The 17890-nt window shown below is 50.3% G+C and overlaps 1 protein-coding gene across 2 annotated transcripts; it reads right to left on the reverse strand.

Moving 5' to 3' along the window:
- Positions 1-1063: 1063 nt before the first annotated feature.
- Positions 1064-16096, reverse strand: Il10ra (interleukin 10 receptor subunit alpha). 2 transcript variants are annotated; one of them, NM_057193.2, is made up of 7 exons: positions 15979-16096; positions 14063-14183; positions 13396-13580; positions 12427-12593; positions 11266-11419; positions 7103-7221; positions 2697-3646 (listed from the first exon to the last, which is right to left on the reverse strand). In NM_057193.2, exons 1-7 carry the CDS (start codon positions 16043-16045, stop codon positions 2750-2752), a joined length of 1710 nt encoding a protein of 569 aa, NP_476541.2. In that variant the 5' UTR covers positions 16046-16096; the 3' UTR covers positions 2697-2749. The 2 variants fall into 2 exon arrangements, with proteins under 2 accessions (XP_038936644.1, NP_476541.2); XM_039080716.2 differs by lacking the exons at positions 12427-12593; positions 14063-14183; positions 15979-16096 and having other exon boundaries at positions 1064-3646; positions 13396-13534.
- Between the last annotated feature and the right edge of the window lie 1794 nt (positions 16097-17890).

Here is a 17890-nt window from a genome sequence, read left to right on the forward strand (position 1 = left end):
TTCACTCCTCCTGATGGTTTGGTTCTAGACTGCCAACACCCGCGGCCCATGTCTGCCTCCACTCTGTCTGCGGGCCTGCAGGCTTCCTCTCCCAGCTGAACTGAGTCTTCTTCTCTCCACAGTGATAAGTTCTCTTCTCTCTTATCCATCTAGTGTTCAGGCTCCTTTCATCTGCTTCGGGGACTTTTTCCATGGAGAAGAAGCCACCCCTGACACCATTTCCAGGAAAGAATGGTCACCACACTTCTCTTTTCTGCGCCAGCCAGGAGGTCCCCCGAGTGGATATTTGTTCATGTAGAATGCACATGTGTGGTATGGGGTGGGTTTTGGGAGACCAGGGTCTTTCCCAAACAGCCTTTCAGAGTGAACAGGGAAAACATGTGGTAGATAGGGCAGAGGCAGGGAGAGACAAGATATCTTGATCATCTCATCAAACACACAGACACCTGGGACTCAGGCCCACACCCAGGCCCAGCCCTAGGTTTGCTGCACCCACATGGCCGAGTTCAGGGGGATGAACCAACTGATACATTGATCATTGCGTAAGATGCCTTTCAAACAGAACCCAGGAGACTTCCAGTCTATGGGAAGGACCCAGACAGGTCTTCAGGGTGAGCTGAGCAGGGACAGGGTCCACAGGTCTGGTTCACTTACTTCCTGGGAGGGCCTTGCAAGTTCCACTGTCAAAACTAACACCCCAAATACTGGGCCTCACTTTCTATTGTCTTCTGAAAGAACACCCCGGTCTCTCACTTTTACCTGTTTCTAGGAGAACGCCCATTTCCCGTCCCAGCTCTAACAGCCCTTGGCAGCTGTTTATACCTCGAACGCCAGATGCAGGGCAGCACACTTAGCTCTTTATCCAGGATTTCATTTCAACCTCAGGACATTGCCATGGCAACTGTCATTCCACGTCACCGCAGGGGAATCAGAAACTGTGCAAGGATATGTGCCTTCCCCAAAGTCACAATTCATGTTTGAAGCCGAATCTGGGGCCCAAGTCCTCGGCCCCTGTTCATACCCATCAGCCATTACTCCCAGCTATCGTGAGAAATCCGATCGCTTCCACAAGACACCTGACTTTTTATTGGGATGAATACACACACACACACACACACACACACACCACTCGTTCCGTTTGAGACAAGTTCGTGTCCACTTCCTCAGTGGGACTCAACACTCCAAGGGATTGGGCACGTCGGGTATATTTCAATTTTCAAGTTTTACATACAGATGGGGAAAACGGAGGCTGCACAAGGAAACGTGACTTGCCCAAGGTCACACAGCTAGAAACGGTGCAAGCAAAACTAGACCTCCTGAGAGACCCAGAGCCCTGTGCCTGTGCCACGCTGCCTCCTCAATAAATAAATGAGCAAATAAATAAATAAAGGTTCTGAGGGGATCTCAGAGCGCTCTCCCAGTTCCAGAAGGAGCTCTGGAACCAGACTAGCATCATGAGCATCTTGACAGGATGCCAAAGTTCACGGCTGGCTTCACCGTGTCATACAGTCTATATCTGGAAAGTTTCAGAGAAACTCTGGGCTCGGGGATCAGCGGCCCTGTTGTTTCTCTCAGCATCCTTGCTTGGTGACTGCAAACTGCTTCTGTTTGAAGACAGGTCTCAAATGCAGTACAGTGAGTCAGGGACCAGCCCTGGACCTCAGTGAATAGCAGCTATCTTGGCACGAGGCCCTAGGCTCCCAGAAGGTTTCTGAAACACTGGCAAGAGGAAGAAGCTGCCCATGGGCAGATGGTTTCCGTAGTCTACTTCCTTTCAGCCCAGAGGTTGGCAGACCTAAAATATCACCCCAAGGCCAACATGGTTAACATTCAGCGTGAGGGACTTCTGAATGATCTAGTCCTTATTTTAGTCCCCTGAGGAAGCTGCTAGCCCGAGGTCACACAGCTGAACAGAAAGGTGTGCCCAGCACCCTGTTCTCTGGGTCTGTAGTTAGAAATTAGCAGCAAAAGCAGACATAAGTCCTAAGCTTGGGTCAGTTCCCAAGCCCAAAGGCCACCTAAAGGGTAGTGTGCTAACAGACAACCATCATTTTGTCTGGCCTGACATCACAAGAGTGAGTATCAAGTAATGGCTTGGCCACACTGCGGGTAACTCAGGGGACACAGCCATATTAAAAACGATGAAGATGTCTGCAGATGGCTAGCAGAGACGCCTCACAAGAGGAACAGAAATTCTGGGTCTCAGTCCTTCCCCCCACACAGTTCTTCATTGACTGGCTGATCATTCAGGGTGGTGTATACCCCGAGATCTCCCAGTGACAAGTAACTCGTCCTAGCCGGGGAGCATCTCTCTACATGACAAAATTAAACCTGGCTCCTACCCTGCCCCTTATCTCTTGAGCCCCCCTTTACTCTGCTTGCCACTTCAACACCTCTGCAGTTCATCCATGCTCATCTGACTTCAGACCTGCAGACTTACCACATCCAGAAAGCCGCAGGGTTCCACCCAAACACTGGTCCTTCCAGGGCAGGACCCAGCCCTTAGGCTTGAGGAGGTCTCTGCCAACCCTTCTCAGCTCTGCTGGTGTCTACAGCAGACTAGCCACAACCTCTCATGTACCGGACACTTGCACAGCAGGAAGGCCTTTTCCTGCCCTGTGGAGCCTGGCTAGCCAGCCACAGTGGGTCTGAAGAAAAGGACCCACCACATATTTCTTTGACTCCTGAGCCTCCCAGGTATAGGGAGGGGAGCAGGCATGGCCAAAATACAAAGAAACCTTATCCCCTGTCACTCTTCTATCTGCAGGCTGGAGATCAATGGCAGGGTGACCAGATTAGTGCCAAGGCTATCCAGGAGGCCACTAGAGGCTGCCCCACAGTCCAGAGGGACAAGTTCATGGGCAAAACCCAAACTCTCTATGCTTAGGTCTTCACAGCTAACCACACCCAGGAGTGAGCATTCCTCAGCCAGTTGATTCCACTGTCTACTTGGTGTCCCCGGTGGAGCAGAGGCCATCCCTTGAGACTCCTGTTTCAAATAACCCGTGGCTAGAGCCACAGGAGGCCAAGCTGAATCACCCTGCAGGCGCACCCCGAGTTCAGGATCAAAGGCTTCTGCCAAGGGAATCTCTCCGTCCAAAGGTTCTGCTGCTTCCTCCTTCCATCTGGTCTGCTTCTGGTAGCCCTGGAACGTTACCATGACTTGGTCTTTCTCCTCAGGGACTTCAGGCTCTAGGAGACAACCATGGCCCAAGGCGGAGCCATCCTGTGTGTGCTTAGGATGCCCTGGAGAGTTCTGGACTAGGTCACTGTCATCCTGGTCCTGGTGGGTATATCCGAACTGCTGCTTCCAGGGAGGACCCATGCTAGAGTGTAAGCTGGACTCCTGCAAGCAGATCCCACTGTCCGTGTTGTCCCCACAGGTGTCCTGTAGCTCTGAAGACCCTTCCTTTCCCAGAGTCTCCTGTATCTGGGCGTGGGAGTCAAGGAGGAAGAATTGGGATTCTTCCGTCTGAAGTGATGGTTTGCCACTGCCAAAGCCACTGTCGGTGCTGCCATGCAGGTCTGAGTCTTTCAGCTCGGGTGACACCTTTGGGAAGGCCTCCAGGTCCAGGATGTGAATGTCATCGAGAGTCTCTGGGCAGCGAGGGTTGGCCAGCAGAAAGTCGGGAGGCTTCTCGAAGACCTGAGAGGAGAGGCAGAGTGAGTGTGATGATTGCCACGGTCAGTTTGATGGTATTGAGAACCACCATGTGATTCCATAGAGTATGTCCATAGGGCTGTTTGGAGGAAGGTTAAGCTGAGCTGGGAAGACTTAACATGAACGTGATGCTATCCCATGGGCCAGAGGCCTGGGATGCCTAAAGATGAGAAAATGGGCTGAGCACCAGCGTTCACCTCTCTCTCTGCCTCCTGACTGTGGGTGGGAGGTGACTAGCTACAGCCCACATGCTCCTGCTGTGGTACCTTCCCTCCCACGGTGGACTGCTCCCTCAAGCCATGAGCCAAAGTAAACTCCTCCTTGAGTTGCCTCTGCTGGGCATTTTGTCACAGCAGTGAGAAAATCAACGAATACAGCAAGAGAGGTGTGACCGCCTGCGGGAGGAGGGTGCTGAGCCTGGGCAGCCTGCATTGAGCTCTCTGGTTTGTACTGGCATTAAAATTTTACAGTTTTCTCCAAGGGGACTTCATAGTTTGGCCCTGGGGCAGATACATAGGAAGCTGGTGTTCCCAGGGCCAGATTTCACAGGGTCTTGCTGTGACTGGAGAATACACTCAGAGGTTGCACTTGTGAAGCTCTTTGTGGAGCTGGAAGAGGCCCATGCAGGAGTGTGTGCAAACTAGTGTGTGTGTGTGTGTGTGTGTGTGTGTGTGTGTGTGCAGCTCATGTGAACCACGCTGAGTAGAGTAACAACGGGACACACATCCATGGGCCACAGTGCATTCTCACCCCATCCATCTCCCTGTTCTGCCCTCCTCTGTGTTTTCTAGCCAGCTGAGGGCAGGGCTCGCTCTCCCTAGTTGCCATTTAACCCTTTGCACTTCGTTCCTCTGCCCTAGTGTCCTTCCTGTCCTGAACTCAGCGACAGCAGCCCTGTCCCAGGACCTTTGCACATGCCGACCCCTCTGCTTGGAACACTCTTAGCACTCCATGTGGCTGTCCCCTCCTCCTTGCTCAGCTCAGATGCCACCTCCTCAGAGAGACTTTGCAAGACCAGACCGAACCATCCCTGTGGCCACTGTCTCTGTGTCTCCTTCCTTACTTCTTCCTAAACTTAGCACTTGTGTGTGCTGGCTGTCTTAGGTCTGCTTGACACACAAACTACATCTATTTGAAAGTAGGGAACTTTAATTGAGGAGATCCAGCTGTAAGGCATTTTCCTCATTAGTGATCGATGGGGAGAAGGCCCAGTCCATGGTGGGTGGTGCCACCTCAGGCCTGAAGGTCCTGGGTTCTATAAGAAGGCAGGGTGAGCAAGCCAGGGAAAGCAAGCCAGTAAAGTAGCATCCCTCCATGGCCTCTGCATCAGGCCCTGCCTCCAGGTCCCTGCCCTGTGTGAGTACTGTCCTGACTTCCTTCGGTGATGAACAGTGATATGGGAGTATAAGCTGAATAGAACCTTTCCTCCTAACTTGCTTTTTCGTCATGGTGTTTCATTGCAAGACACTATAATATGAATTCTAAAGGCAGTAACTGTCCAGTCTTATTCATTACTCTAAGAGCCTAAGCTGAATCTGAATGTATAGGGACTTGGGCTTGTTAACTGACAGGCTGACTGACTGACTGACTGACTGATCATGCTGCACCCCTGCCTTCATTTCCTCAGCACTTAATGCCTCATGCAATTCCTCCTGGCTGTGACCCCCATTACCACCACAATGATTGGTGATGAACGATGTATCTGTTAGTAGCTTGCTGCTGAGCCAATATTCTTGTCTTTTCTGTGCTTTAAGTTCTCATCCATAGATAGAATTAGCGTGTGCTCTCTCATGGTGAAGCTTGTACTGTGCTTGGATCATTCAAGTTACATAGAAGATGCTCAATATGCACCGAGCTGAATTGTCCTCCCTGGTAATTCTACAGGCATACCATTACCCCTATGTCCTACAGGAGGAATCCAAAGCTCAGAGAGGCTAAACGATGTGCCTCAAGTCACTAGCGACGAAGGACAAACCTGGAATTATACACGGCCATCAGGACTTCAGGTTCCCAGTTTGCTTAATAAAACTGACATTGATGACCCATTGGATGGTCAGCTCAAGTCAGCACATAGCTGAGAGTTAATTAAGGCCTGTGCCACGGCTCACTCTCTCACATTGGCTATCAGCAGCATCTGATAATGGAATCTGAGCTGTTTAAATCTGAGGAGTCAAACTCCAAACGAGGAGCAACGCTGTGACTCACAGGTCCACAAGGAACCAGCAAGCGCTACCTGTCTTTTCTGGACATTTGGTAATCTCTGATCTCTGCCTGACTCATGGCTTTAAAGCTAACCTTGGACACCTGGCTAGCACTGGCTGGCATCAGGCCCTGGAGACCCGTCGAGGCTACATGACTCTGTTTCCTGCCCGACAGCACTTACAACCAGGGACGATGTTCTGTAGCAGGCTCAAATGCTGCTTAACTCATTCACTCATTCACTCGTTCACTCAGAGAGGCTCCAGGCTACCCTCCCTCGCTTCCTGGATCCTGGTCTCCACAGGGCCAGGTTCAATAGTGTGGTTCATTCATCCCCAAGCTACCAGCGTTTGTACTCCAGGCCCTGCACAGAGCATGAGCTACAGTGCCTGTGGAACAACAGATCAAGGGACATGTGTGGGGAACTGAATCTCCCAGGAGCACAAAGAAAGATGACGAGGACTGACTTCAGCGAGATACAAGGAAGAACTATTAAACCCTGGAGAGCTTTAAAGGTTAGGTGAGGACAGACTCTAGTCTATGCAAAGGCCCTGATTAGGCCTGTGTGTGTGTGTGTGTGTGTGTGTGTGTGTGTGTGTGTGTGTGTGTGTGTGTGTGTGTATCCTGTAACCATCTATTATACATTAATATCTGACATTACCCAGGGTCCAGGGTCTGTGGCCATCCACCTCTGACACAGCCTGAGACCAGGTCAGGGACAAGCAGAGGTCTGGGGACTGCTACTTTGTTCTTGTAGGATGGCTTCAAGAGGCTGCCTTGCCACACAATGCCTCCATCTGAGAGGACAGAGGTCCTGGCCTTTCCCCTCTAGGTCAGCTCCTCACTCTGTTCCCTCCCCTCTGTGACCACTCCAGCTCTTCTGTCTTTCAGAGTTTCTTCCCTCAGCAGCACCAGGATAGGATGCTGCCAAACCTCCCCCACTACTCCTCCCGACTGTGTGACCCTGTGAGTGGAAGCAACCTCTCTGTCCTCACTTGTGAATTGAGGACAAATGGCCAGAACCAATTCATGATACACAGAGGCTGTCCACAGGCCATTGTGAAGATGACTGCGATTACTTAGTGCATGTGCACCTGCATGCACACCTGCATGTGCACCCGTGTGTGCACATGCACTCTGTCTCTGTGCTACCTAGAGGCACTATTCTTCAGGCTGGTTTTAATGTTTGCCTGCCCTCCCCATATTGCTGGATGAGGGTGCTGGGAAGGACAGAGCACTCACCAGGACTGCAGGTAACTTCCCCGGGTGCCGGATGTACCACAGGAGAACCAGGCAGACCAGGGCTCCACAGAGTATCAGGATGGATAAGAAGAAAATGCTGAGGTTGGTCACGGTGAAATCTGCAGACACAAAAAGATGTGTTTTTGGTACATAGCGTACAGTCCCCAGAGATCCTTTGCCCATGCTCAGAATGCACTCAGTGAACAGCCCCAGATCATTCCCACAGGCAATGGGCAAGTCACAGCCCTAGGGATATCTCGGTTCCTAGAAATGTCAGCCTTCGGGGTTGGGGATTTAGCTCAGTGGTAGAGCGCTTGCCTAGCAAGTGCAAGGCCCTGGGTTCGGTCCCCAGCTCCGAAAAAAAAAAAAAAAAAGAAAAAAGAAAAAAGAAAAAAAAAGAAATGTCAGCCTTCACCAGTTCCCTCAGTAACACACTGGTTCTACCAACTACACACGATGGCCAATGAACACGGAGGCAGGATAATATAGTAGACAAGAGTGCAGACTGAGATCCCAGCTTTACTTTTTTACTAGCTCTGGGACTGTGGACAAAATAAAGAATCCCTCTGAGTCCCACTGTCCATGTATACAATGGGACAGTTACAGAGCCGCCTTGTAGGATAGCGGCCAAACATCGTGCCTGTATCACCTGACCCTAGCAACAGTCTTAGGAGGCCAATGCCAGCATCACCTCATTTTACGTATTGAGACTCTGAAGCCCAGAGGGATTAAGTCACTTGTCCAAGGTCACATGTCAGTAAGCAGTAAAGCTGAGATTCAAACAAACCTTTGACTATAAGGATGATGGACCCTCCTTCTGTAAGTGGCCAGAGGTGACCTGTGAAGATGGTTTGCTACTCTCTTGACCCAGAGAACCCCACAAAATCATGTAAATCAAGAGGTTCAATCCTTCCTGTTCACTTTAAGAAACTCCAGGAAACTGCCCAGGCCATCAAGGGTATGCATATCCACAAAGCCACCAAGCATCTGAAGGATGTCACTTTAAAGAATTAATGCATGCCATTCCTGAGGTACAATGGTGGAGTCAGTGCGCCCAGGCCAAACACTGTGGCTGGACACAGGGACGGTGGCCAAAATGGAGTGCTAAATTTCTGCTGCACATGCTTAAAAATGCAGAGTGATGCTGGACTGAAGGGTTTAGACGGAGATTCTGTCACCGAACACATCCAGGTGAACACGCACCTAAGATGCTCAGATGAACCTGCAGAGCTCACGGCCGGATTAACCCATCCATGAGCTCCCCCTGCCCCATTGAGATGGTCCTCACTGGGAAGGAACAGATTGTTCCAAAGCCAGAAGAGGAGGCTGCATGCAAGAAAAAGATCCCAGAAGAAACTTTAGAAACAAAAACTCATGGCACGGGAACAAATTCAGCATAAAATAAATGCAGGTAAAAGTTTTTTGTTTTTTGTTTTAAAAGGCAGGGGGTGATAGAAATGCAAGCAGCCCTAGTAGCAGCTGCTGACATACACCGGGCAACTTCTCTGTGGGACTTTTATGACAATGAGCTGCATTGAAACTTATTATGAACCAAGTCCATGAAGAGTCGTTTTCGTGTTTTCTGGATGGGGCACTCCCAGGGCGCACACTGGATACAATGTGATCACTTAAATTAGCTGTCTCGTGTTGCTAGTTATGGATTCCTCCGGGCAGTCAGCAGAAAGTCTCTCAAGGGTGAGACCCAATTTCTACACCTGATTCCCCTTCCTGGCAAAGGGCCCTGGGGCCTCTGGCTGATGACCTGGAGCAGGTTTTGCTGCCTCTGGCAGCTTTGTCAAAGAGCCATCTCAGCACTGCTACTTCTGGGATACCCAGGCAGGGAGGAGCCCTTCCCAGACTGGCCCTGAGAGGAACAGCTCCAAACAAGACCAAACAGGAACTAGTACATTTGGGCTGGGGAGGTCCCCAGCTGTGCTCAGGTGACCCCTGCGTATTCTCCTGACAGGAATGAAGCTATTCTGAACAGACACTTGAACATCTTTCCTGTTAGCTACCTGACTCTAGAAACGACAGGCTTCTCTGAGGAATCCCAGGCTGAAGCCTGGAGCCAGCCAGGATGAACTTGTCTCCTGGAGATTTCTCACTGTTCTAAGGACAGACGAACGTGAAAGCCTGAGGCTCATATAGTGATGCAGGGTGGAATCACACACCCTGACCCGGCCTGCTTGGTTCTGCATACCTGGGGGACTCCATTTAAACCTAAACCTGTGTTAATGTGAACACCCTTAGTACCCTAGAGAATGGGCTTTCAGGGTCATCAGCTCTTCTCAATGTGGCCTCTTTGAAGACATTCCATCTTTCTGTGTTTTACTCTGAGTCTTTGAATAAACTACCGAGGATGAGGGGCTGATCTGTCTTGTCGGGGTCCTGTCAGGGGCCAGGCTCTAACTCACAGCTCTGGTAATAATTCTGATAGAGGAGTGCGGGGGTGGTCTCCCAGAAGCCCAGCTGCTTCTGCTGAGAGAAAAGGCACAGTCTGAACACCAGCCACTCTCAGCAAGTTTTGATGGACAGAAAGGAAAGATCAAATAACCCCTTAGAGTTGCTATAATTATACTATTCTGGGGACTCTTTAAAAATTGCCTCACTCCTCCTCAGCCATGATCATCTGTGTTTTTACCTCTCTATGGTGAGGCAGAGAAATGAATATTTGGACCACGGTTTAGATTCTTAAGAAAGTTTTGACCCTTGGTGAATTTCTTCTTTGCTGCTGAACTTTTGATTTTTGATTTCATATTGATTAAGGGGTCCTTTGAGCTGTGCATGTATGTGCTGCTTGTGCGTAGTATGATGTGTTATGATGCTGCATGTTTGTGTGGTCTGTGCATTCGTGTGTGTGTGTGTGTGTGAGAGAGAGAGAGAGAGAGAGAGAGAGAGAGAGAGAGAGAGAGGGAGGGAGGGAGAGAGAGAGGGAGGGAGGGAGAGAGAGAGAGGCCTGTGAATGCCAAAGGTCAACATTAGTGTCTTTCCTTTGACATTTCGTGTGTGTGTATGTGTGTGTGTGCATGATGGAGCAGGGTCTCACTGTGTAACATTGGCTGACCTAGAACTCACTCTGTAGACCAGGCTGTCCAGGAACACACAGAGATCCATCACCTGCTTCTGCCTCCCGAGTGCTGGGATGAAGGCGTGGACCACCATGCTTCCTTTTCCACTGTTTTGAGAGGAGATCTCTCACTGAACCAGGAGCTCACCGATTTGTCCCGGCTGGCCAGTGAGCCACAGTCTTCCTGTTTCTAGCCCCCTAGAGGGGCGTTACAGAAACACACACCATGCCAGACTTTTGCAGTGGTTTTGGGGATTTGAACTCAGCTCCTCAAACACTGCTGTATGGATTTGTGAGTCATCGTTAGTGGTCACTGCGTAGTGACTGGCTTTCTGTTTTAGAGTTCTTTTGAATTGCTTCAGTTCCACTGAACTATTTTGGGACTCGAGCCATTCGTACGACATCCTTAAACTCTTTGGCTAACACAAAAGTTTGTCCAGGACTCTGTTGAGCCACTAGGGCTCTGTTTGGAAGGAGCATATGCACATGAGACAGAGAAACAAGCATGCTGGGACATCACTGTGACTGGCCTAACTATAAAGCATTAAGATTTTATAATCTAGCCTCTCGGCAGGTGGTGACACTCGACTTTAATCCCAACACGCGGGAGGTACAGGGAGGCAGATTTCTGAGTTTGAGGCCAGCCTGGTCTATAGATCGAGTTCTAGAACAGCTAGAGTTACACAGAGAAACCAAACCCTGTCTCAAATAAAAAGACAGACAGACCGATGGAAGGAAGGAAGGAAGGAAAGAAGGAAGAAAGAAAAAGAAAGAAAGGAAGGAAGGAAGGAAGAAAAGGAAAGGAAGGAAGGAAGGAAGAAAAGGAAAGGAAGGAAGGAAGAAAAGGAAAGGAAGGAAGGAAGGAAGAAAAGTATTTTACTACCTTGTCTCCTAGAGAAATCATCATCATCATTATTAAACTTAGGATAGTTCTAAGCAGAATGGAACAATTTCTCCCATGGTTTGTGTGACGGTGTATGGCTCTATGCAGAAGCTCTGGGCCCAGTGCAGGCACCAGCAACCCTAAGCATGGCTTTTTGGATTTTTCTGGATGGTTTGAACACCCTCTGCCTGGACTGCAGCCTGGGCCACTCACAATGCTCCGTCGTGACATGTAAACACTGCTCCTCCGACCACTCTGCCTTGTTAATTCGGGATTCCACGTGAGGCATCACCTTGACACAAAACTTTCTCATCCCTTTTGGGACTTCGAGGGTGAAGTTTTCTTGCTCCACTGTCTTGGTTATATTCTGAAAGGGAAACAAGAGTAATAAATGATCCTTTTTGTACACAGTAGGAAGAAGCTGAGAGTGGGAGAGACCTAGTCGTGGTTTTCTGCTGAAAATGAACCCAGGGTTTTTGGGTGATAGACAAGGCTGTTGCTAGGTGAGCCAGCCCTGGGTGAGTGGGGCACTTTATGGACACCTCTGCCAAGTCATCAGTCATCTAAGATAACAAACCTGTGATCGTCACTACAGACTGTCATCTCGCTAACCACAAGCTAATTTTGCTCTAACCTTTGTGTGTGAGCATGTATGTCTGGTGTGTGTGCACACACAGGTATGTGTGTGTTTGTGTGTGTTAGTGCAATGTGGACATCAGAGAACAACCAGATGCCAGTCTTCCATCTCCCACTTTAAGACAAGGCCTCTTTGGTGCTTGTCACCGTATACCCCAGTCTAGATCTGATCTGAAAGCTTCCTCCGAGTCTCTTGCCTCCAGCTTCTATCTTACTGTAGGAGCACTGAATTATAAATGTGTGCTTCCAAGTCTGGCTTTATGAGGGCTGCAAGGATTTGAACTCAGATCCTCATTGCTGGTGCACAGAAAGCTGGCTACCTGCTCAGCCATCTCCCCAGCCCTCCACTTTTATTTTAATAGAGCAAAGGGAGTCTTTTATAGAAGTGGAGGCTCTTCACAGAAAGAACTAGAGAAAAGGAAGGCGAGGGTATTAGATGGGTTCCAGACCGCAGGGGCTGGGCCCCAGCACATCTTGAAGCTTCCTTTCCTTCTCTGCAAACTGGAAGAAAACACTCAAGGGTAGCTGTGGCATGCCTTGTGCACTGTTAATACTGCTGATCGCTAATGATGACAGGCATGCTCTTCTCACTCTCCCCTGGGAGCACCGTTTGATTATCAGTTCCCTCCTGGTCTCCCCATCACCTCTTTTTCCTGTGTGTGTCAAGTTCCACAGTGTGACGTGAAAGTGATTCCAATCTAAGCGGCCCTGGCATGAAGGCTTTGAGGGATGTCATACCTTTTGTTCTGAGAACTTCCGAATGCAAACCCTGTAAATGCGGTGGTGCGTGAAGATCTGTTCATACTCGTCACCTACAGGGACTAAATTGGGCCTGGGGGGATGGATTGTCCCGTAGATGAAGCCGTTGCTTACTTTCAGCGTCACGCTATCCACCGTCAGAATCACTAAGTGAGAGACAGGTAAAGGCATGAGGCTGAGGACTAAGGACAGTACCCAGAGCCTGACTTTAGGGTAGAACCTTTCCCCCTCTAAAACCTAGGCCTCGGGTTTTCGGCTCTACCCCACATGAGAACTTCTTAGGGAATGTGTTTTATGGGTCTTTTAGCACCCACGGGATCTCAATAGCTCAGCCAGGGCCCTTGAAATACAATTTTTAAAGCTAGCCCCTAGCATGTGCTTTCTGCAAGCAGCTGAGCACGAGCATACAAGCTGGCTTTTGGGAAACAATCACCTCCTAGATATCACCTCTAGCTTTGAGTCCTACGGTGTGAGACCATCTTGTACCCAGACCCTCTGCAGACCCAGTGTGGATAGAAGGATTCCACTGTGGCCAGACTGATCACCCTGGAACTTCCCAGAAATTGTCTTGTTTTTTTTTTTCTTCAGTACATCTTCTAGCCTCAAAGATATGACCTGAGAGAGTCTCCCTATGAGGGGACAGGCCTCATCTGAACTGTGTCTCTACCTGCTATCCTGCGTACTTAGGATGCAGTGCCTTGTCCTAAACAATTTCATACCTATGGCTCTCATGATACAGACACCCCACCCACCCCAAGACCTCTCTTATGGAGGACAAACAAGGTCACTTCCCCTTAAAATCTCAGACAGATCTGACGAGGCAGTTCCCTGGCCAGGAAGCCTGGTGACATTAAAGCTGTGACAACAGACAGAATAAGCCCTAGGCTGGAGTTCCTGGCTGAAATTGTCCCAGAAGGCCGTGTTCTAAGCCCGGGAGAGGCAAAGCACCTTCATCCACTGTGAAGCGAGTTTCAGTGATGGTCCAGTTGGAATACTGACTGTTGTCCACTGCCCGGACTCTGGCCCGGTAGCCAGAGCTGTGGTACAGATCTAGGGTGGACGTTGTGAGATCGCAGGACAATGTCTGAGCCTTGCTACAGATGTGGATGTCTTTCCAGACCGAGGTTCCGTACCTGAGGAGATACCAGAACAGGCATTGGGGAAGCGGCTTGTGCACCAACCTTTCTCCTTTAAAGAGGGAAGGAAAAGGCCAGGCAGAATGCTCCTGTAACAGCAGGAAAGGAACAATCCTTAGGGCCCTAGCGAGAGTCTCTCTCTTCCTTGGCCAAGGTCCCTGTTGACATCCATGGTCTAGAAAACTCCTGGGTGAGACTTTAAGTAGCTCATTCCTCCATAAGAATGTGTTAGCCCACTCTGGGACCCTGTTTCCTTTCTTATAGTTATGTCTGTGGATACTTTCCCAGAATACTAGGAAGCCCCCGCACCAGCCAATAGCTGCTCACCTTAGGGATCCTAGCACGCTGCTCAACTCATATGACGCTCAAGCAAGTATGTGTCAGAGTCCCCTTTGGTCTCATTTCAATAGTAAAGCAGCCGCCTAGCCCCTCCCCTGCCTCCTTCTGGTCCCCTCTGCCCACTTTGCCGCTTTCCTTACTTCTTGAGGGCCACTTCGTAGTAGGTGCTCTCAGACTGGTTTGGGATAGACATCCAGCGGAGGATGTGCTGGAAAAATCTGGCTTCAAACCACACGGAGGAAGGGCTCGGCAGTTCTGTCCCTAGGGGAAAGAATTCTAACACTAGAGAAAGCAGAGGCAACCCAGGGACTAGGAAGAGGGTGGTGACAGCCCCAAGGGTACTTTGAGAGGGAGGGCCTGAGTGTTTTACATATGTTCCATTTAGTGATCACAGCAGCTCTGGGCTCTAGACACATGCCAAACCTATTGAAGAAGAGTTAGAAGCCCAGAGAACCAGCCCAAGGTCAGTGGAGCCTGTAAGGGGTATAGTGGGGATCTTATCCAGAAAGTGTCTGAAGCCAAAGCTAGAGTCCTGAGTAGTATGGGGTCAGAAGCCTCATGAGGGACTGACAAGGGCCGGTTGGGCCTGATACGCTCCACGATAATAGCCAGAAGTGGTGCATGTGAGCAGTGAGCTCTCAGATGAGCCAGCCCCTCTCTGGCTCTGTCCCTGTTCTAGCAACAACGTTCCAGGACTTAGCTCTCATCTCCAGCCTGCTCCAATGCCACGGCCCCCTGACCTCTTCTGGATATGTAGAGACCCTGCTGGTTGACATCACCCTGCCTTTCTACACAGACATCTTGGGGCCCAGGCTCAGGGCGTTCCCCATCCCCTAGTTTCTGGGAAAGCCGGGGCTCAGATACAGAGATCTATATAATCAGTTGCCTAGGTGAGCCAGAAGTGGAGACAGAATGACTGTCAGCTGCCCCGCCTCCTGGCCTCCTCACAGAGGTCTTGAAGGTAGAAGGCTCAGTAGGGAACTTTCTGGAGTCTCCCATTCTCTTAGATCTAAAAGGCAGACTGAAGGGGCCTGGAACTTGCAGCTTGACTAACCGGTATGACCCCTAGTGACCCGAGTGACCCCCTTGGAACCCTCTGTCCTTACAAATCAATAAACATTCCTATTTGAATTCTGCCAGGTTAAGTATGTTGCAAGGCCAGTAGCTCTGGTTCCTCTCCGGCCTCCTTGACTCTTTAAGATGTCTCCTCTTGAAGGCAGCTCTGCGATCACTTCCCTTCTCCAAACTGTCAGCTCTCCAGTCATGTTGCTCTTTGAGTGACTCTGACATTCTCAGAAAGTACTTGTCCCTGCCCCCTGGCTCTCTTTCATGTACTGTCTTTGAATCTCAAGGCTGTGTTTCAGTTGCAAAACTCTGAGAGGGAGTGAAAAACCTCAGCCTGTGTTTGTGATGTTTGGTAGGTCACATCCCCAGTGCTGCTGTAGATCACATGATAGACTGTGCTGGTTTTACTTCGAATTTTGGCATCCTGTAAAAATGTGTTTTGGGTCCCTGGTCTCTGTACCTCTGTGCCACTTGGTCCCTCCAACTCCCCACTTTTTCATTCTCTCCTGGGCTACTGGAACCTAACATGATCTGGGGGGCGGGGGTAGATAAAGTCGGGGAGGGACAGCTGACAGTGGGGATGAACATGGGCTAAAAACAAACAGGGTGGTCAGGAAGGGTGGGCAGAAGGGAGGGATGGAAGTGAGATGGTAGGGCTCAGGAAGAGGAGCCTAAGAAGGGGTGCGATCAGACCCATGGAAGAACCAGAACGGCAGAAAGGCGAGGGTTAAAGTTATGGTTTGTCCGGAGGTGGATGGATGATGATTTGGGGAACAAGGGTACAGGATGGAAACTAGGCTTTACCCGTCCATCGCTGGCCACTCCCAAACAGCCAAAGTTAATCTTAGCCTCCTCCACTTTCACAGCAGGTGAGCCCGAGACCCAGTTTTGCCAGATCCAAGGAGCTGGAGGCAGGCACCTCCGACCATACAAGCAGATTCTCTGGCGAATGTGAACATTAAAGCAACGGAGCGAGCGCTGGGGATCCTACCGTGTGCGCGGAAGCCCAGGCTCAGGCTGGAGATCGAGACGAGGAATGGGAGTAAACGCGGCAACATCCTGGGCGCACAGCGGCATCGTCCACTGGAGCCGGCCTTTAGGCCTCCGGCCGCGTCCGGGGAATTGAAGACTGCCGCTAGATTCGCCGGGCCAGCTAGACTTCCACGTGAGGGCGGGGCCTCGACACGCTCCGCCCTCAGCCGGCAGAGCTTGGGAACCTCAGCAGGCGAAGTCTAGCTAGGTCTAGGGCATTTGTCTCAAGGTGAAAGTGCAACTGAGGCGTTAGGTGGCTGGGCTCTCAACTCTCAACACCAACTGGACAGCCTGCCCCCTCCCCTCCCCCTCTCCCTCCCCTCCTCTCTCCCTCTTCCCCTCCTCTTTACCTTTCCCTACTCTCCCCACTACCCCACTCTGTGCTGTAACATCCAACGAGGCATGGAATTGGCTGACTGTGCCAGGCACAAAGCACAGGTGTGCAAGAACACGTGTGAAAGTCCTGGTGTTGCCTAGGGACCTCCATGCAGGGACCTCTGTTAAGCCAACAATAAGGAACCGCCTCCTACCTGACTTCATGCGCTTGGTGTGAGTCCACGACACACACACACACACACACACACACACACACACACACACACACACACACGATCAGTGAGGACCACACTCAGGGAATACCCTCGACACCACAGCCTCACATCAGCTAAGTTGGGAAGCTCAGGCTTTTTAATGTGCAAAGACTTGGTTGTAATTGCTGTTTTGCACTGCCTGTCCTTCCACTGGTAAGGAACATACACTGCTTGGGAGTACCCGGGTATGACGCAAGTACCCGGGTGTGACCTCTTAGTCCCTGTCAGCCTCTTCAAAAAAAAAAAAAAAAAAAAAGGACACTGTGGTGTTCCTTCCTCAGTTGCCTTCCTTTTAGTTTTTGGTTGAGTTATAAGAATTTTAAAAGCCTTGCTCCATGACTGTTTCAAAGGACTGTCAAGATTGTTCATCGGAATACCAGAATTTACAGTCACAAGCTGATGCTGGGCAAAAAGTACTGGGCAAACCTTCCTCTAGAAACCACCTTGTTTGTTAGAGACAGAGAGTGAGCAGAGATTTTAACAGTTCCCCGGTAAGGAAAGTACAGACTAACAAGGGGACATAGGGTTGAGAGCCAGGAAGGCTTCCTGGTGGAGGTGGCCTGTTAGCTGAGACTTGAGAGCTGAGCTGGCAGGAGGTGAGTTGATGGATGGACAGGGAGGGGATCGGTACGTTGAAGATGATGGGGATACAGCAGTTTTGGGGAAGTCTGTAAAGGGGGTGAGCATCCCATTGGAAGAAAAGCCCTGTGACTGACATCATTTGGTCCTTTGTTCAGGACAGAACCAACTTTGAATGTAGACTTCCCAGTACACCCGCTGCTTCCTGCATCGCACCCGGGGAGAAGCTGAAGTAAACCCATAATTATGGTATCTTCGGAAAGAAACCAATTAGAAGAAGCCCATATGCACGCTGTTTTGGGCTGAGACGCTTGTTCTTTGGACCTGACAAATCCACTCGGGGGTTCTACAGTGAGCATCACATTGGACCGGATGATAAGCAACAGGGCTTTCATTCGCTTGACCTCTTAAGGTGCATCTCGGACTCCATACAGCACTTCACACGGCATAGCCAGGTGCCGAACAAGCAAATCCCTTTTCTTTTCCTAGAAACATGGAACGGCCGTTTCCCCGTGTGTGACTGGGAAATATGACGGGGTTTAAACTCATGCGAAGCTACAGCAGAGGACGGCACATGCAGACCCTGCCTCTGCCTCTGCTTGGCAGCCATCCAGAGGGCCCCAGCAGAGGACTTCCAGGGAACGCAAAAACCTGGGTGCCCTGAATCACTTCTTGGAGAACTCTGAAGGGAAGTTGATGCTT

The sequence above is a fragment of the Rattus norvegicus genome, chromosome 8 (genome assembly GCF_036323735.1).
Source record: "Rattus norvegicus strain BN/NHsdMcwi chromosome 8, GRCr8, whole genome shotgun sequence".
Taxonomy (NCBI): domain Eukaryota; kingdom Metazoa; phylum Chordata; class Mammalia; order Rodentia; family Muridae; genus Rattus; species Rattus norvegicus.